At 40.6% G+C, this 20,918-nt stretch overlaps 1 protein-coding gene across 4 annotated transcripts in view; it reads left to right on the top strand.

Moving 5' to 3' along the window:
* The window catches only part of LOC143975373 (cytosolic beta-glucosidase-like), a 182,262-nt gene extending 162,812 nt beyond the window's left edge, over nucleotides 1–19,450 (top strand). For all 4 annotated transcript variants that reach the window (XM_077477710.1, XM_077477706.1, XM_077477707.1 and 1 more), the window contains exon 6: nucleotides 17,241–19,450. In XM_077477710.1, coding sequence (XP_077333836.1) covers nucleotides 17,241–17,440 — 200 coding nt within the window. In that variant the 3' untranslated portion in view covers nucleotides 17,441–19,450. The remainder of the gene's footprint in view (nucleotides 1–17,240) is intronic.
* The last annotated feature ends 1,468 nt before the right edge of the window (nucleotides 19,451–20,918 follow it).

Here is a 20,918-nt window from a genome sequence, read left to right as displayed (position 1 = left end):
ATATGACAATTCGGTATACCTTGTAAGTGCTGGGAGATGATCTGATAATTTACCTACTCTCTGGTCAGTCTCATCTGCCATTATCCTAGGTTTGGGGTCCCCTTAAGAAGGGCCATTTCTCATTGACTTGCCTAGGACCACCCTGATTGGTTAGCCCTCTCCTCCCCTCAATAGCACCTCCTCTTTTGGGTTTAATTGGTTAGTGATAATTAGTCTGAAGCCCACTTAATTAAAGAGGAAGTTTGCTCTTGAATAGGACACTTAACTAGGCATAGTCCCAGCCGGGGTAAATTGTCCATTCCTGAACGGATCAAAGAAATATTTTAAGCATATCAACCACCCTTTGAAATGGATAAATGGTTGATTAGCACGGAAGAATACACAAGCCTTTATCTAGCAAATGAATTCGGCTCCGTACCGACTACACACCCAAATGGTATCTGTTTGTGGGTTTTGCCTATTACATTAGGTAAACAGCAGGACATCTCCCTCACACCCACACTTAGCATACCTGTGAGACAAAGGTATTGTTAATTGAATTATATACGCTGACCAGACGTCTGTTCCTGTAAATCAAATCATCTGGGCAGGTTAAGCTAAAATTATTATAAACCTTCTTTATTTCTTATCCTAATATATACATCTATCATACAAATATTCCCAGTTGCTAATGGAGATTACTCATAAACTCCTCATAAGGCAACAGATGACCCCTTGTGGCAAGTTGAGTCCAATGAAACAACGCCACACTTAAGTGAGTAATTGTTTATGTCTAATCTCCATTAGTGAGTTCAGTTTCTCCCTCTGCCATCTTAGAAGTCGGCCGAGATATATCACCATACCCGTCATAAATAACAGTACCCCACACTGCAATATGAGAAGACCTTTTATTCCCATTTCCACCCAGGTCCTGGTGGTGACCAAACTGAAATCCCCATCATGTAAAAGTTCATTCAACCTTTTCCCTGTTTTCTCCATATCATTACTAATTTGAATTATATGGGTATCCTTCCTTGCGAGCAGATTGTGAAGGTTTACTGACAGAGTATCAATTTTTATATCAAAATGGGGTAGATAGGTTATAGGATCTGGGACATCAGGGGGACTCTCAATGATATAGTCTTCTGTTAACACTGGTATGGGGGTTACTACAGTTTGCCCAATAATAGTGTACTCGTGTGGAATGAAGCAAAAATTTGGATAGGGTATGGGACACGACTGACCCCCATAGAGAAATGTCTGGTGATTGGTAACGACACAGTACAGTCCATCCATGTGGTAGGTGACCTTTGTGCTAGGTGTTCTCCATTTTGACAGCTTCACTGGGCAGTTAGCTTCCATCTCCCTTGTGCTGGTTTCTTGAGGTGGGTGGCGTGGACTTTCCAGTTGGGGGTCCCTCGCTACTTTGGAGGTGGGATCCGGGTCATTGCTTAGACCACAGACTGGAGTGTCAATTTCAAACACATCACAACGGCATAAGTACCTATTGTCTTTGACAGTGCAGCAGGCAGTGTGTGGTGCTTTCCATCGCCCTTGAACTTGAATGAGCATTTCGGGGAGGTGCAACCTTTCCTTGTACACGTCGTTTTCGAGGTACCCGAGGGAGTGTATGGACGCCATCGTGTTAAAGTAGTCATCTTGTGGATGGAACACTGGCAGCGACATGGTGAAGGAAACATACATTAGGTCCCGGTAGGCGCACAGGGACGGGCTCTTCTTGCAAGCAAATGGCCCTCTATTTGGGTGTGGTGTTACTATCCCTATATTTCGAATTGTGGAAACTGGCAGAGGTTTGCACTTGTCTCCAGAATGTACATTCATTCCACCACTATTATTAGTGTGAGTACAATACCATTGGGTAAGGTCGGTATCTCTTAATATATCAGGGATTTTACCTGCTTGGATATCTCGGATGATATTAGTGACCTTGGTTAAAACAAAATTTCCATACGCAGTGCATATTACCTCTTTCCCCATACCATCCTCTCTAGCTTTCTGATTATTTATGTTTATGATTTCGTTGATTTTCTGTTGTGTCTTTTCAAACAACTGGGCAATATCTTTCATGTTATACACCGTAAACCTTTCCTCCTCTGCAAGCCCCTCAACACCCTGCAGAACTGGTTTCAGCACTTGCCGACCCTCTTTTTGTTCAAAATTTCCGATATGCCTGCGAATCGCTGACAAATCGGCTCGGTTCCAAATTGACATGCCAGATCCAAAAAGTCCTGGGATGGACCCAAGTATGCTGTCCAACCCCTTTAACTTTCTGGATCTGAAAATGCCCCTATGGGGAGTGAGGTTTGGTTCTGCAAATGGGTCCTGAGTTCGGCTTGCATGGGAGGCAATCAAATCTACCAGCAAGGAGGAGTAAAACAGAGACACATTTGTCCGGGCACATGAGCCGAATTCAGCCATGTTCCACTGGGACAAATTAAGTACCACGGGTACATGAATGAACTTAACGTTATTGAACAGAATTCCAGGGATTGATGTTGCCGTTAGGCCACTAGGTGGTCCCTCTTGCAGTGATGGGCATTCCAAGGATGTTGGTTCATAGTAGGGGATTGCAGCTGTATTTTTGGGCAAAATGGTAGGAGCAGGGGTGTTAGTCTTTGGGGACACGTGCAAGGTGACTTTTCCTGGGACGTACTGAAGAGTGGATGCCTGTGTGTTGCTGGACAAGGGGATGGAGATAACAAAAGAATATTTCCACTCTCCGGCATCACTCAACCGTGTCTCTTGAATCAACAAGGATCCATTCTGAAAACTCATGACTCTATCCCGGTAGTCAGTGATATTCCCTGCGACGCCGTTACCCCAGACGAGATGATTATCAATGGGACTCCACCAATATACTTGCTTCCCCACAGTCCCTACAATGGCCACAGGTAATAAAATGGATTCCCCCTCTAGGCAGTAGACAGGATTCTTGTCAACGATCACGCTGATGAGTGGTCCAGTCTCCTCTTCCTTGGTAGTTGTGATCAGCTGGAGCAGGATAACGATCCACATCGACTTCATGGCTCTAAAAGGAAAGAAAGCAGCACATTTTAGTTGATTTCTTTGGCTCCATGGAACTGTTTCAGTTGGTTCGCATGAACCCATTTATCTTGTGTCTTTTTGCCCGCCTCTATTCTGATTTTATATACAGACGGACTTAATTTATCAATAATAGAAAATGGACCTCTCCATTTTTGACTTAGACTGTGATCCAGGGGACGTAGTTCCAAGAACATAACTCGGTCTCCTATGGCCCAAGTGCATTCTCGAACCCCTTTGTCAAAATACGCCTTGGCTTTCTTTTGACTTTTACCCATTTGTGCTGCGGCAAATACATGGATCTCTTTTACCGCTTTTTGGAGTTTAAGGAGGTATTGGTCCATTGAAAGTCTGTCTATGGTAGGTGTATGCATCTCTAGCCAGAGATGTTCAGGGAGTCTCATCTGTCTACCTGTCAGCACTTCAAAGGGTGTCAGCCGGGTAGCATATGAGGGGGTTGCTCGGATGGCCATGGCTAGTAATGGCAGCAGATTATCCCAGTTCTTACCATTGATGTGTACAACTTTTTTTAGCATTGTCTTAATCTGCCGATTGGCTCTTTCAACCTGACCTGAAGATTCTGGGTGATATGGAATGTGAAATTTTTGCTCCACCCCTAACATCTGTAGGCAGGTTTTTACCACTTTTCCAGTAAAATGGGTCCCCTGATCTGACTCTATTGATCCTGGGAGCCCCCATCTACTGAACACCTGTTCCACTAAAATCTTAGCCGTATTTTGTGCAGTGTTACTTTTGGTTGGGAAGATCTCTGCCCATTTAGAAAATAAATCTGTGACTACGAAGATGAATCTGTTGTTTCTAGAAGTGACTGGCAAGGGTCCCATGTAATCCATTTGTAAGGCATTCCATGGCCCTTCTTTCAGTCTAATTCGTAAAGGGGCATTGATCTTCCTTGGTGCGGGGTTAACCTGTGCACAGACAATACAATTGTCACAATACTGCTTCACATCTGTCATCATGGAGGGCCACCAACCTATGTTCTTGAGCCGCTCACCTGTTTTCTCTGACCCTTGATGACCCCCAGTAGGCAGGTCATGCACTATGTAAATCATTTCATTTTGGTATTTTTCAGGAACCACCCAAGTTACTTCATCTCCATGATGTAACAATACCTTTTTATCTTCTGATAATGTGAGGTGTTTTATATATTTTGCCAAGGTATTCCCCTCAGAGAGTTCTCCAGTCTCATTTTGCAGTTTTTGCATTATTTCCTTAATGTTGTCATCCTGGCATTGTATGTCCGAAATATCCGGAACTACTATGCAGGATTTTGTGAGGGCACAAACACTGGGGCACAAGACTAGGTCCGGTAAATTCGACGGAATTTCCCAGATCTCCCCTCCCTGTGCTCCTTGTTTGGCCAAGCAATCCGCCGCCTCATTTTGTTGCCAGTATGGGGCAGTACCTGAATGACCTTTAACTTTGCACACCCATGGTTTGACTGGCAACTTTTGCACCAATGATACAATATATTTCAACAGGGATGCATGTTTAAGTGGAGACCCATCTGAGGACATGTACTGGTGGGTGTGCCAGAAGGGCAGAAATTCTGTAAGGGCATTACAGACCCACGCAGAATCTGAGTATAAAACAATTTCTTGGTCCCCTTTCATCAGTTCTAGGGCATGAGCGATTGCAGCCATCTCCACAAATTGTGCTGATTTGACTTGACATGACCGAAAGATTGATGTTTGGGTCTTTGCTTGTGGATTGATATAGTATATTCCAAATCCTGCACGTGGAGAACCCTCCACGTAAAAACATGATCCATCTGTGAAAATTTGGCCTGCGTTTTCAGGGACTGTTTCCTTTACTGACAAAGGTCTAAAGAATTGTTGTGCCGCTGATTGTGGGGTGATATCACATTCATGTGGTACTCCCTGGTAAAGGAGGCCATGGGCTCTAGTGGACGGATTATTTGTGTGTTGAACTTTAATGTCTCTGTCTTGAAGCAACAAAGCCCAATGGGCCAATCTGGCATTGGATACATTGCCATCCTTCACTCGGTCTGTGAGTAAAAATTTAGTGGGAGTGTGAGTTGTGTGCAGGATGACTGGGTTAAGTCCTATGATGTATGTGAAGTATTTCACTGCCCAAAACGTAACTAGGAGGTGTTTTTCACATAGAGAGTACTTCATTTCCACAGGAGATAATAATTTAGACGCATATGAAATGGGTCTCTGTTGCCCATGGATTTCCTGTGACAGAACAGCTGACATGGCTGTCTCTGATATGGCAGTCTCAATGTGAAAGGGCAGTTGGTACTCTGGGTTGGCTAATGCTGGCGCTTGCGCTAAAGCTTCTTTAAGCTCCTGCACTGCCTTGGTGTGTTGCTCAGTCCATTGCCATTGGGTATCCTTTTTCAACAAATCATACAGTGGTGCAGATTTTTGTGCAAATTCAGGGATGAAAGCCCGTGAATAATTTACCAATCCTAAAAAAGATCTCAGAGTCGGGATGCTCACTGGCAGCTGTAATTGTAGAATGGCTTTTACCTTTTCAGTTGCTATCTTACGTCCATTTGCTGTCACTGTAATCCCAAGAAAAGACACAGATTCCTTCAACAATTGTGCCTTAATGGGATTACACTTCAGTCCCGCCTTTCCTAGGATCTGCAGAAGTTCCTCCAATAGCCGCAAATGCTCTTCTTTGTCGCATGTGGCTAGCAACAAATCGTCCACGTACTGGAAAAGATTCTTTGGAGAAGAAAAATCAATTAAAATATCTCTCATGGTTGCATGAAATAACGTAGGAGAGTTATGAAATCCTTGAGGGACAGAATTGAAAGTATACTGTTTTCCCAGAAATGTAAATGCAAATTTGTATTGACATTCTTCTGACAGCGGTAATGACCAAAAACCGTTTGATATGTCCAGCACTGTGAAATATTTGTGTTTGGGATTTAACATGCTCAAAACATCCGGGACAGATGCAACGGTGGGGGCGCAATTGTTTGTAATACTGTTCAATTTGCGGTAATCGATTGTTAATCTCCACGAATTGTCAGTACTTTTGCGAATCGGCCATATTGGCGCATTTGTTGTTGATACACATGGTCTGATGACCTTTTGGTCCAGCAGTGACTCTATGGTTTCCTGTAAGTAGCTGATAGCTTCCTTTGGAAAGGGGTATTGTTTCTGCGGAACTGGGTCTGGCCCACTGATGTGTATTACCGTATTTACCTTTCCACAGTCATGTTTGTGTTTTGCAAAGGATCCCTGATGTCTTTCTATCACAGGCTGCAGCAGCTGATGTTCTGGGTGATCTGTAATGATCTCCAGTATGTCATATTTTAAATCATTGCGTTTGATGGCTGCAATTGTGTGAGAATCAGGTATCACAATGGTGCTATTCTGATCAGTTGGAACCCCTTGCAGTAGTAACAGGTTGGTCAGATCCAACATACATCCATTGGGAATTAAGAAGTCTGAACCCAGCAGGCTGGTTTCATTTGGCAAACACATTAATGCTAATGGCTGTTTTAGGGTTAACTCACCAATTTGGATTGTTAGGGGCTTGGACAAGGCAGACTCAACATTATGTCCAGCAAAGCTCTGGAGATTCAGTGGCTTTCCTGAAGATAGTGTTGAGTTTAAGGGATCTTTGTCATGCATAATTGATATCGCCGCCCCTGTGTCGATTAACATGGTACATTGACGGCCCCTAATCAACGCTGACACTACAGGGCGCCCACACCTATCCAGAGAAATAGGTGCTAAGATTTTGGGGCCTTGTAGTTGTCACCATTGATGACGGTTAGCCTCTGTCTGGGAAGCTACCTGTACTTCCTTTCCAGGGCCTACTTGAAAGGCCTGTAATTGTTGTCGCAACTCTGCATAAGTAGGAGCTCTTTCTGTGTCACTGACATGCTTGCCCTGTGATAGGTGGCTATGAGAGTTTTCTCTTCCTCTGCCTCTGCCTCTATAACCTGATTTCCCCCTATATCCCCTCCCCCTCCCTTGTAAACTTTTGTCCCAGTTAGGGTTGTATGGAGGATTGGCTTCTCCTGGGGCATGGGGGCCTTCTACGGTGGTAGTCCTGCATTGTACTGCAGCCACCTTCCTAAACAGCTGTTTCTCTTCTCTTTCCTTAAGCCTGTGCTGTTTATAGGCTTGGATGGCATGGAATGATCTATGTATTAATCCAATCACCTCCTCATAGCTATGTTTTCTAGGATCTATCAAATGCTCACATTTTATTCGAATAGCGGGATGGGCATTGTGTATCAGTAGGTTCTTATATTCCATGTCCTCTCTAGTGGTTTTACCATTGTTAGTGTTATATGCTGCCCACAATCTATTGGCATAAACTAAAGGGTTTTCCTCATTACTTTGTTTGATTTGATAGGCCACCATCAAACCTATAGCTGAGGGGTTTATGACTTTTTGCAATTCGGCCACGGTTACTTTGTAGCTCCCTTTGCCTTCCTTAATTTGATCTGGGAGTGCATTCCAGGTGTGGGTGTCAAGGGTTAATTGTAACACCTTAACTTGGTCACTAGGATTTCGCACACCTAAGAGCTCACACCTCTGTTGTACATTGGTTGCATGTGAAGTAATGTGTTCATTCGTTTTAATTTTGCCAATGAAATCCGCTACACTCATAAGGGTTTTTACAGGTTGAATTGGATATACATTGGAAATCACCTCATTTCCTTCACTATCAAAGCCCAAAAATGTTTGATTTCCTTCAGTAGAGGAGGAAATCTGGGTCCTACCCATGATGGGGAACTTGTCATGCTCCTCATTTGTAGATAGCTGGTCCCCGTTGTCTGGTGGGTCTATGACAATGGTGCATTCTCGATTTTCCTGTGGCTCTGCGATTTCTCCCATCGCCACAGGAAATGTGGAATCGGAACCCATATCTTCCTCTCCCCAATACTCTTCATATTCCTCTGTGTCCCCAATTTCATAGGCACAAGTAGGTGCCGTAGCATTACCTTGTTCGCATCTGTTGGCCACAGCCGTCTGTCCTTTAAGGATAGAAATTGTTTGTAGCAACTGTGACTCGGTTTGCGTGCAGTGTGTGTGATCTATAAATGTTCCTTTCTTAGCTTCATGTAACTGATTTTGGACTACTTTGTATGCAGTAGTTATGTGGTCCAGCTCAGTCTCAACTTTAGTTAGCATGCTTTTATATTGTACCACTTCTTTCTGGGCCAAATTTACACTTTTAACATTTTCCTCCTGTGAGGCATTAACTAATTGATTAAGGGTAGTTAATGTTTGTACCTGGTTCTGTAAAGCTGTATTCTCTTTTTCCTTCTCAGAAATTGTAATATTTTTATTATAGACTATATCTTCTAATTTCTGCATTTTAGTATTCATAGCCATGCAAGCTGCATACATGCCTGCTAAGGCTAGACTTTTATGCTGATTTTTTTTGGTTGTTTTAGCTTGTTTCTCAAATAACTCCTGGACATAAGTCCAAGGAGATGCTTTTAACTTGGCATCACAGGCAAATTCATTGTTCTTATGTTTACGAGTATACGTTGCTACAAAACTTTCTAGACCGGACATGGCAGCCATTACCAATCTATACAATGCAAAATTTGTAAGCTAAATTATGTTAACTTCCCCTGTACTATACAGCCACTTTGAGATTACCGTATAGAAGGAGGGAAGGAAAACACCTTAAAAATAATTTAAAAAAAACATAAACAGACTCAAATAAAAATGCAGAAAATACAGTAAAAATAAAACAATATTTCAGCTCACAATAAAACCCTCTTTTATATTAGTGGGGGAACACTAATTATGCTCACCATAACATTGAGCCTTCAATACAACAATTGACCCAGGGGACAATAGAACCAAGAGCTTTGAGAATGTGTACTGTAAGCCCCCAAGGATCTATATGCTGACAATAGTAAGGTAAACGCAGCCGTGTTTACACTAGTATTTGTAACTCAATTCAGTAATACAAAAAAAAAACCAACAACAAAAACTTTTGGAAGGTCTATTATACTATGCTCAGTGCACCTTATTTCACACTAATACACTACTAATAATCTTTCTCAAAGATTAGCTTCAGTATTCAGCAACAAGACTTCCACAGCTCTGTACTTTAACTGACAACAATGAGAATATTACTGCTTGCAAAATTCCACCGTAAAAACAAACAAACTACTTTCTTAAAGCTATGTTATGCATTTAGTGGATAGACCATTTAAATTAAAACAAACATTTGTTGAACCTTTTCAACAAAACCAAGACCACACTCAATTGGCGTCTTTTCAATAAAATAAATGTACTCACCATGCAGGACTCTCAAGCAATTGTTAGAGACAGCAATGAAGCTTGGTGAGCACCAAAGAATGCAATAATAAAAAAATTAATAACACTTTTCCCGCAAAGTTACTTCCTCCCCCTTACATCGACCGGTATATAAGGGTACATCCAAAGAACTTTTTCAATTATAATTTTGGGATATTAATAAAAAAAAAAAAAAAACATTAAAAAAAAAATAATAATAAAAAAAAAAATAATTAAAAAAAAAATCCAAAACATAAAAAAAACAATAATAATAACTTGTGGTGTATATTCTCTCCTTAGAGTTAATCTAATACTCACTTAAATAATAAAAACATATAATAAAAAAAAAAACATTTACCTATATTTTTCCCTCTATAGATTGGATAAGCTGACTCAGCTTAAATTCCCCCTAATAACCTTTTTATCTAGATAGCTTGAATAAGCGGACTCAGCTTAAATTCCCTTAATAAGCTTAATCTCTAATAAACAAATTGTGGTATTATATTAAATACTTTCAGTCCTGTACTCAACTTCGTGGTCGCCACTGTTAACCTTCAAAATCTATATTTCTGATTTATTAATCAGAAGATATGATATGGGTTGAAAAGAGAATTCTTATTGACAAAGAAAAGGAAGGTTTAACATAACACCATTTATTAGAGTACGTTACAGGTTTATCTAATACACAGAAAATATCTATAGTCTAAGTGAGGGAGTAAAATATTAGTTTAAAATACAACAAGAGTACAATACATTCATTACAATACAAAACAGGACATATGACAATTCGGTATACCTTGTAAGTGCTGGGAGATGATCTGATAATTTACCTACTCTCTGGTCAGTCTCATCTGCCATTATCCTAGGTTTGGGGTCCCCTTAAGAAGGGCCATTTCTCATTGACTTGCCTAGGACCACCCTGATTGGTTAGCCCTCTCCTCCCCTCAATAGCACCTCCTCTTTTGGGTTTAATTGGTTAGTGATAATTAGTCTGAAGCCCACTTAATTAAAGAGGAAGTTTGCTCTTGAATAGGACACTTAACTAGGCATAGTCCCAGCCGGGGTAAATTGTCCATTCCTGAACGGATCAAAGAAATATTTTAAGCATATCAACCACCCTTTGAAATGGATAAATGGTTGATTAGCACGGAAGAATACACAAGCCTTTATCTAGCAAATGAATTCGGCTCCGTACCGACTACACACCCAAATGGTATCTGTTTGTGGGTTTTGCCTATTACATTAGGTAAACAGCAGGACATCTCCCTCACACCCACACTTAGCATACCTGTGAGACAAAGGTATTGTTAATTGAATTATATACGCTGACCAGACGTCTGTTCCTGTAAATCAAATCATCTGGGCAGGTTAAGCTAAAATTATTATAAACCTTCTTTATTTCTTATCCTAATATATACATCTATCATACAAATATTCCCAGTTGCTAATGGAGATTACTCATAAACTCCTCATAAGGCAACAGGGAGAAACCAGGGAGATATCGCGGAGAAGACTTCCCAACTGCACACAAAGGGTAGGTCCTAGCCAAAAATATTCTAACCAGTATGGTATCGCCCAGTCGCTCTATATTCAAGAAAGGAAACCAAAAAAGGAGATCAACAGAAAATCGATCACAAAATCCCACATAAACCTGTGTTGTTTACTGTGCATTTAGGCAAAAAATGTCAAAATGGTAGGTGTGATTTTGGCCAGGATATCATACCTACCATTTTGAATTTTTTTGCGATACCATACTGGGTAGAATATTTTTGGATAGGACCCGCCCTTTGTGTGCAGTTGGGAAGTCTTCTCCGCGATATCTTCCTGGTTTCTTCCCATGGGCCTATGGATCTGATCCTTACAGGCAGACATTTTTCTACTACATGTTTTATTATTTGGATGCTCCTTGAATAGTGATGCACAACATTTTACGGTTAGACTATACTTTATACTTTATTTGTCTGCTACACACCACTATAGTATCAAACAATTCGTTTGCATTACAGCGGTAAATATGAATATTGTTTGTTCATGATTGTTTGTTCTCTATAATGTTTACAGACGAGGACAGACTGCACCATCATCCCCTGAAGAAGAGGTTCCACTCTCTAATAGCCTTGAAACGCGTTGGGCCTTATTGGTCCTAATTTGTATTTGGGATCTATAAATGTGGTGTAATGATCCTCGCTGCTGTTGGTATATAGTACTGTAATTTTGTGCATATTAGCTAGTAATTATGGTGCATCCCTTTGTTTTTATTGTGATCTATATTTTAAAATGTTTGTAGAAATAAATGTATACTTTATTACAATCTTTCTGAGACTTCTGCCTATTTAAAGTCCCACACAAGGAAAAAATGCTTTCTTTACACTAGTCATAAAGAGGTGGACATGGTCAGCAACAATACTCAGGTAGGCTGCAGCACTTAAACAATACTCAGTTGGTTCTAAGGGGCCCAAAGTGTGCCTAGAAAATATTCCCCACACAATTACACCACCACCACCAGCCTGAGTCATTGATGCAAGGCAGGATGGATCCATGCCTTTATGTTATTTACAAATATCTGACCCTACCATCTGAATGTCGCAGCTGAAATCCAGACTCATCAGACCCGGCAGCGTTTTTCCAATCTTCCATTGTCCAATTTTGGTGAGCCTGTGCAAATTGTAGCCTCTGTTTTCTGTTCTTAGCTGACAGGAGTGGCACCCGGTGTGGTCATTTGCTGCTCTAGCCCATCTGCTTCAATGTTTGAAGTGTTGTGCATCCAGAGATGGTATTCTGCATATCTTGGCTGTAACGAGTGGTTCTTTGAGTTACTGTTGCCTTTCTGTCATCTCGAACCAGTCTGCCCATTCTTCTTTGACATCTTACATCAACAAGGCACTTTCATCCCCACAACTGCCAGTGAAATATCACTGGATATTTTCTCTTTTTTGGACCATTCTCTGTAAACCCCAGAGATGGTTGTGTGTGAAAATCCCAGTAGATCAGCAGTTTTAGAAATACTCTGACCAGCCCGTCTGGCACCAACAATCATGCCACGTTCAAAGTCACTTAAATCCCCTTTTCTCCCCATTCTGATGCTCAGTTTGAAATTCAGCAAGTCGTCTTCACCGCGTCTAGATGCCTAAATGCGTTAAATTGCTGCCATGTGATTGGCCAATTAGAAATTTGTGTTACCAAGCAATTGAACAGGTGTGCCTAATAAAGTGGCCGGTGAGTGTATATCTTTCTACTCACCAGTTTATTGAAAGCTAAGCCTAACCATATTTGACCTTATTTTACCTTAAAAAATGTTTAGCCTTTGATTTTGGCCCTTTACCCCCCCCCCCCCCCCATACTTACCTGAGCCCTCATTTAATCCAGCACTGTGTACGACTACAGCTCTTCTCTCCCCTCATTAACATGTCTCGCTGGCTTTGCTGGGGCATCGGGAGCCATTGATTCCCAGTGCTGTCCACAAAGTTAGTGATGAGGGGGCAGGATAGAAGAACTGCAGATGTGCACAGTGCTGGTTTGAATGAGGGCCGTCTGTGTCAATGGAAGCAGCAGCTGGGCTCCAGGGGGCTTCCTAAGGGGGCACTGGACAGAGAGGAGGAGCCATGAGTGCCGACAGGGGGGGCCCAAAAACATGAGGTTTAGGGCCGCTCTGTGCAATTCCATTGCACAGAGCAGGTAAAGTGCCTTGAAAAAGTATTCTTACCCCTTGATATTTTCCTTATTTTGTTATGTTACGACAAAATACTTAAATGTATTTTATTGAGATTTTATGTGATAGACCAACACAAAGTGGCACATAATTGTGAAGTGGAAGAAAAATGATAAATGGTTTTCAAAATTTTTCACAAATAAATATCTGAAAAGTGTGGTGTGCATTTGTATTTAGCCCCCTTCGCTCTGATACCCCTAACTAACATTCAGTGGAACCAATTGCCCTCAGAAGTTACCTAATTATTAAATAGAGACCACCTGTGTGTAATTTAATCTCAGTATAAATACAGCTGTTCTGTGAAGCCCTCAGAGGTTTGTTAGAGAACCTTAGTGTACAAACAGCATCATGAAGGCCAAGGAACACACCAGACAGGTCAGGAATAAAGTTGTGGAGAAGTTTAAAGCAAGAGTGGGTTATAAAAAAAATATCCCAAGCTTTGAACATCTACCGGAGTACTGTTCAATCCATCATCCGAAAATGGAAAGAGTATGGCGCAACTGTAAACCTACGAAGACATGGTCACCCCCAGAAACTGACAGGCCGGGCAAGGAGAGCATTAATCAGAGAGGCAGCCGAAAGGCCCATGGTAACTCTGGAGGAGCTGCAGAGATCCACAGCTCAGGTGGGAGAATTTGTCCACAGGACAACTATTAGTAATGCACTGTGGAAGAAGGTGCTCTGGTCAGATGAGACCAAAATGTAGCTTTTTTGGCCTAAAAGCAAAACGCTATGTGTGGTGAAAAACTAACACTGCACATCACCCTGAACATAACATCCCCACCGTGAAACACGGTGGTGGCAGCATCATGTTGTGGGGATGCTTTTCTTCAGCAAGGACAGGGAAGCTGGTCAGAACTGATGGGAAGATGGATGGAGCCAAATACAGGACAATCTTGGAAGAAAACCTGTTTGAGTCTGCAAAAGACTTGTAACTCCTGTAAACGAAACATGGCTAAAGACGAGTTCCTGCGTTTACATGCATTTACAAGCTGTTACAGGCATTTGGCGTTTCAAATGCCTCTGAACAAACTGCCTAGAAACAGCTATAAATGACCCTGTGTACATGAACTGATGAGATAACATAGAGGAGAGTTCAGGGTCAGCTGAAAAAAATGCCCAACTGCTCCTAAACGTCTGTTTACCAGCAGCAGTGTACATGAAGCCTTATGTGCCACTTTGTGTTGGTCTATCACATAAAATCCCAATAAAATACATGTTTTTGGTTGTAACATGACAAAATGTAGGAAATTTCAAGGGGTATGAATACTTTTTCAAGGCACTGTAAGTATTGAGATCTGTTTGTTATTTAAAAAAAAAATCTTTACAATCACTTAAAATGTGATGATAGTGATGTTTCAAATCCTCTTGTAAGGCACAGAATTATTTACCCCTTTTGCCTGGCAGAGCCGTTTTTTGCACACATTTTTGCACACATGCTAAAATATTCATTTTAGGCCTGAAATTCGTTTAAAACTCTACACATTATGTATTTTCTGAAAGCAGACTCTAAAGAATAAAATGGTGGTAGTTCCAATTTTTTATATCACATGATATTAGCCAAACAATTTATCAAAAATGAATATTATTGAACGCAAACGCTGTATTTTTACCCATCTTTGGAAAAATATAAAAGATAAACTTGTGCTGATTAAATAGACATATCAAGCCTAAAAATTACACAAAGTTGGGTTGAAGGCAGGGACATCAGGGATGGTCATTTTGCTGATCTCCCCAGCTAGTAAAAACTAAAAAACCAAAAAGGATTTATTTCCTTCAAGTTTCTGCTGTCATTTCCCCTTGCCATTGTTGCCGGGAAGAAGCTAATGGAGCATGATCAGACATCAAGAGTCTATTACAAAGTGACAGCAGAAACTGGAAGTGATGATATTCTTGCCCTTCTGAGTTCTTGCTAGTTAGTTAGGGGAGGTCAGCAATTGGATGTTAGCTGGTCACCCATTACTGTACCTGGTGACACTCACCATGTAGATTGGATAATAGAGCCTGGGAAATATGGAGAGGGGGTGCTCTGGAGGGATGCCCATTCGAGAGGTCCATGGAAGCAATCTGGTGGCTATCCAGCTGCTGGATCCCCTCCATGTAAGGCTTGTGACATTGACACACTGGCTGTTCTAGCAGCTGGGAGAGTGTGTAAAACCCCTTGCTGATGCCGATGTAGGACATACTCTGGTGGCAAATAAAGGGTTAAATAAGTAAAGTATATAAAACTGAATATATACATTGTACAGGTTTTATTTACTCAGTCTGCACTTCCATTTTGGCAAAAGTCCACCAGTCCTGGTCCACACAGTATTAGGCAGTATTAGGCAGTTATAGATCTGTTATAGCTTGCAATGTCTCCTTACCAGCCTGTGCTCCATAGTATTACTAGGGCATGGTTTACCAAAGAAGTAAAGGCTGTTAACTTAGAAACGTGAATGTACACTTTGTAAATGAATGTTAGTGAATAAGGTGAGGCTGTGTTCACTTTTAATCATGTGCTTAAAAATCCTTTTTTTTTTATTTCCCTTGCGCATGATTGGGTATTTCAAGTGAACACCGCTTTGCCTTATACAGGCATTCACTTTGCAGAGTTAAAGTGGTTGTAAAGACAGAAGTTTTTTTTTTTTATCTTAATGCATTTTATGCAGCACCCCCCTCAGCCCCCCTAATACTTACCTGAGCCCATCTTGAACCAGCAGTCCCCCTCAGCCCCTAATACTTACCTGGGCCCATCTCGATCTCAGCCCCTAATACTTACCTGAGCCCATCTCGATCTCAGCCCCTAATACTTACCTGAGCCCGTCTCCATCCAGCGATATTGGAGGAGAGTCTCATCTGCCTGAGACTCTCCCTCATTGACAGTGAACCAGTGAGGAGAGAGAGGGGGTGGGGCCGAACCGTGGCTCCGTGTCTGAATGGACACAGGGAGCTGGGGCTCGGGTACCCCCATAGCAAGCTGCTTGCTGTGGGGGTACTCATCAGGAGGGAGGGGCCAGGAGCACTGGCTAGGGACCCGAGAAGAGGAGTATCTGGGCTGCTTTGTGCAAAACCACTACACAGAGCAGGTAAGTATAACATGTTTATTTAAAAAACAAAAAAACAAAACTGAGTCTTTAGTATCAGTTTAACACACACTCTCCAAAGTAAACCATCACTTTGATGGAAAGCCTCTGCTCCTTTAGTAAATTGACCCCAGTGTCACTTTAAGGCTGTCATAAATGTAAGGAACACTCTCGTTGGAGTCTTTTTGCTCATGTACATGTAGAGAAGGGCAGCACTATAGCTTAATGGTTAGCACTTGTACCTTGTAGAATTAGGGTTCTTGATCTGCCAGAATGATATCTGCATGGAGTTTAAATGTTCTCCTTGTGCTTTTATTGATTTCTGCCAACATTCCAAAGACATGCTGGTCGTTCAATTGGCTCCTGTCTACATTGGCCCTAGGACGTGTGTACAAATTTGCTGTGCACAGGTGTTGTCACATTCTGTTGGACCTGGCAACCTACTTCATAAAAGAAACTCTGAAGCAAATCAGGCATTGTGCCCAGAGCACTAGATCATATCATCAGCAAAGTCTGATATGATTAAACAGATATCACACACACACGCACTTGAGACAGATAAGCATGAAGTAAACATGGCATGTACTGAAAGCTGATGTAGTGAGGTAGATTTAAGCCACCCATACATGGATTGAAATGTAGTCAATTCAGAAGGGATGGCTGAATTTCAATCCATGTATGGGCAGGCTGGTTGTACAAAAGTTGATCTACTGATTGACTTCTGTCCAACCAAATTATTGGAAAATGTCTGCATGATCAGTGATGCCAGTTATAGCCGGCAGCGCTGATCAGTGTATTCTGATGGCGGGGAATGTCCAACACAATAGCTCAGGGGGAGTGATTTCCCCATCCACCAACTTGCTGGTTGAAAAACATGACTAGCGTATGGCCTGCCTTGAAGGGAACCTAAATGAGCATGAGAATACAGAGAATGAGGATATATACATATTAACATTATTACAAACTGGAGCCATGTAACTATCTATAAACTATCTATACCTGGAACTCTAGCATTTTTTAAGCTAACTTAATGGGTTGCTTGTGATAATCTATCTTCTGTCAAATTAGCTTTAACATGCAATTCACCACCAGCACTAACATATTGCACACTAATTATATCTAACTCATTGTGTCTCTTTTTGTTGGCAGCCATCAAAGTGGATGGGGTGAATGTGAAAGGTTACTTTGCTTGGTCTCTTCTTGACAACTTTGAGTGGAATTCTGGCTACAATGTCCGGTTTGGATTGTTCCATGTGGATTTCGAGCAAGCGAACCTTCCAAGAACGCCGTACTATTCAGCAAATGAGTATGCCAAAGTTGTAAAAGGAAATGAACTGATTTATAAGTAGACAGAGTGCCAACTTCCTGCAACTGCTAATTTGTTTTCATGTGTGACACAGATGATGCAATTTTTGTGTTGTATCTTATCAAAAAATTACATTTATGTAAAAAGAAATAAAGATATGATTACTTAATAGTAAGTGGAGTTTTAGAAACTGAGGTTTTGGAACAATATGCATTGTAATCAGTGTTTTAAAATAGATTTTTGAAACAATTTGCTGCTGAAGTAGAATATCCCAGATTGTTGCATTTACAGATGACTCAGCTACCACAAATCTGATCTAGCAAAGATGCAGCAAAGGGAATGCTGAGATTCCTTTTGCTGGGTGAAAGGAATCCATTGTAACGCAAGCTTCCTTGTTAAAGAGTGTGTAGACTCCAGGAAGATTTCAATTTATATTGGGGTACACAGGGTGTAGAAGATTGTGCAATACATTATAAAGAAGCATAGTACTTACTGGATATCTGTTATCCACAATTGACAATCACAGACTACAGGGGAATTCTTCCTCACAGTGCCATGTTGTATTGCAGTACCAGTGCTTTGGACTCTTAATTCAATAATCAGATCTCAATTGGACCCCTACTTATAGTACTTGTCAGTATTCATCCCAAAATTCCTTTTGCAGAAGTCCGACCGTGTTTATGTCCCATCGAACATTTGTTGTCCGACTTTCCTGTTGGATAGCAGATTCTCAAATTTTCCACCAACAAATGTTTGTCAGACTTTCCGATCGGGTGTACACAAGTCCATGCATGCTCGGAATCAAGTACGAGGCGAGATATAACTAGCCTTCGTAATGGAGATATCGCGTGCGTCTTGTATGTCACTATGTTAGTAATTGTTGCCAACATTTGTGTGATCGTGTGTATGCAAGACAAGTTGGAGCCAACATTCTTCGAACAAAAATCCATGGTTTTGTTGTCGGAAAGTCCGATCGTGTTTACGGGGCATAAGAGTGGATGAATTGTACTGCACTTCTGATTACCTAGTACCTATGAAAAACTTCAGCTTTTATTTTTTAGTCTATGCCTTAAAGAGACCATCACCAACTTGAAAAATGTAATGTGTTTTTCCTTTTTCTAAACAGCTTTTTATTGGCTTGCAATGTGCTTCTGTGTCGCCCCTCTGAAAGACCTCTCCTCTTTTGGGATTGTCTAATAAGTGTCCATGCTTGCAGAAACTCTGCCCTTCCCTTCATAATTTTTTATGCAGCTGGCAAGGGAGTAATGCTATAGAATTCACTTGAGTGACAGCTCTGAGTCTGTTGGGGCTGTTGACATCATATCCGGCATCCAGCATCCAGCAGCAGTCTCGGGGCTTTTGGACTTCTACACAAGGAAGGCTTTTACAGGTATATAGCATACCTTAAATATATAAATGCACATTTACTTTAATTTAGCTACAATGTTTTAATAATGCTGACCTCTAGGCATATATACTGTAAAACACTCACATGAATGCAGCTCTGTAATCACTATTACATCAATAATTTTTTTTAAGAAAGCATGTAGGTACCTGATTTTGACCTGGTATCAGCCCCTTGCTGTCCCTTTACTGCGAAAGGAAGAAGCAGCACAAGCCAATCAATTAATGTGCTGACAAGCAGCGCACTGAGAAATGAGTTCTAACTGTGCTGCTTCTCCTTTCACTGTCCAGTCATAGACTGTGGCGAGTCCAAGGATGACCTCGGATTAAGTGCGGTGAAAGATACTGGTCATCAGCCTGAGGCAGAAAAAAATACCGCAAGAGAAATTTTTGGATTGAACGTAAATATTGCAGCAAAAGCTGGTTTTGTCATTTTATCTTTAATGGGCTATTCCCTTTTTTATCTTGTTATTTTTATTGAAGTTTTGCATTGAAGTGTGTAATGTTTCTGTGCAGTTCCGAATTGCTTTCATCCATGTGCATTCAGCCATATACACGTATTGTTTTTGGTATTTCAGCCTATTGGTTACATTAAAATCTACTACTCTTTTCATCTTGCTTTAAAAATGAATAAAGAAGGATAACGGAGGTGTTTTATGTTGCCACTGAATTTTTTAAAACTAGAATTTTCTAATATAGGTAGAAAATGAAGAGATGATATCTCATTGGCATTCATATTAACGCTTGTAATCATTTATGTGTGGGCCCCACATTTTATTTTCATATGCTCTTCTGGACAGTAGATACCATGAATAGATATTACTTTAAATAGAAGAATAGTTTGTGAGTTATTGGAAGATGCACCGTGAAATGTTCATTCCCAAGTCAGCTGATTTACAAAGCTGAAGTGAGCAAGTAAACCCAAAGGAGCAAAGATAATTAGCTTAATAGTAATTGTTTGCAAATGTGGCCATAGATAAAGCACCTGTTTGTAATGTTCAATAAAAAAGAAAAGCTTGGTTGTTATCAATTTAGATGTATCATCATAACGTCATGTTATCATCAAACACCGTTCTTTGCTTGATCTGCAAATGGGCTTGCATTTCTTCTGTCTAGGTCTTGCCATGATTTCACCACGCTAAAGGTATGTGCACATTGGCATGTTTGAAATACATTAGCACTTTAAAGCAGAACTATACAGTGGTATCACTGCTCTCCTGCCCCTCATCTGCATGGCTGCGCACAGAAAATATTGAAAAAAAAGTGTTTTTCTTCATTTCTGTTTTTTTTTATTTTTTATAAATAATTGTTCTTCATAAATTTAGCCCAAAATGTAGTCTGCGACATTTGATGAAAATAACATTCTACTACTCTGAGAAAGTGAGAAAAAAGGGGGAGAGAGTAGTCTGACAGAACCAGGCTACTAAGAGGTTACTATTAGCAACAATGAATAGATCAGATTTAGTTAATTAATTTAAACCAATCATTTTTAAAAATTTATATCAATGACAAAAAGTGCAATTCATAAAAAGGAGATTTGAAGTGGAATATTTAAATCAATTTTTTGCCACTATTTGAGAGTATCAAATTGCCAATAAGGACTTGCTTAATATATAATTTTTAATATCTACCTCTTTCACCAACCTCCTTGCTTGATTTAATCTATTGACTAACCACTTAATGACTGATCGGATTATAGAACAATTGTTCTTTTAAAATTTTAATTGTATTTGTACATTAATGAATCTGTGGTTTCAATCGATTATAGCAACCTGTCCAGACCTGTGTTGTGTTTAGTGTCTATTTGTTGTAATTTTAATTGTATTTGTACATTAATGAATCTGTGGTTTCAATCGATTATAGCAACCTGTCCAGACCTGTGTTATGTTTAGTGTCTATATGTCTGTTTTATGTATGTCCTGTGTGTTTTACTTGTCTGTAGCAATCCAAGCAAAGTCTGCTTATGCGGGTTCTCCTTTTTATGAATTGCACTTTTTGTCATTAATATTAATTTTTAATTTATTAAAAATGATTGGTTTAAATGAATTAACTAAATTTGATCTATTCATGATCTATCACAGCGACAGGAGGGTGTACACATGAGAGGATCCAGGAAA

The sequence above is a fragment of the Lithobates pipiens genome, unplaced genomic scaffold, assembly GCF_037356315.1.
Source record: "Lithobates pipiens isolate NorthernLeopardFrog02 unplaced genomic scaffold, aLitPip1_a1.2 Scaffold_13, whole genome shotgun sequence".
NCBI lineage: Eukaryota > Metazoa > Chordata > Amphibia > Anura > Ranidae > Lithobates > Lithobates pipiens.
The sequence above is the reverse complement of the archived record's forward strand: the minus strand, read 5'-3'. Positions and strand labels throughout refer to the sequence as shown.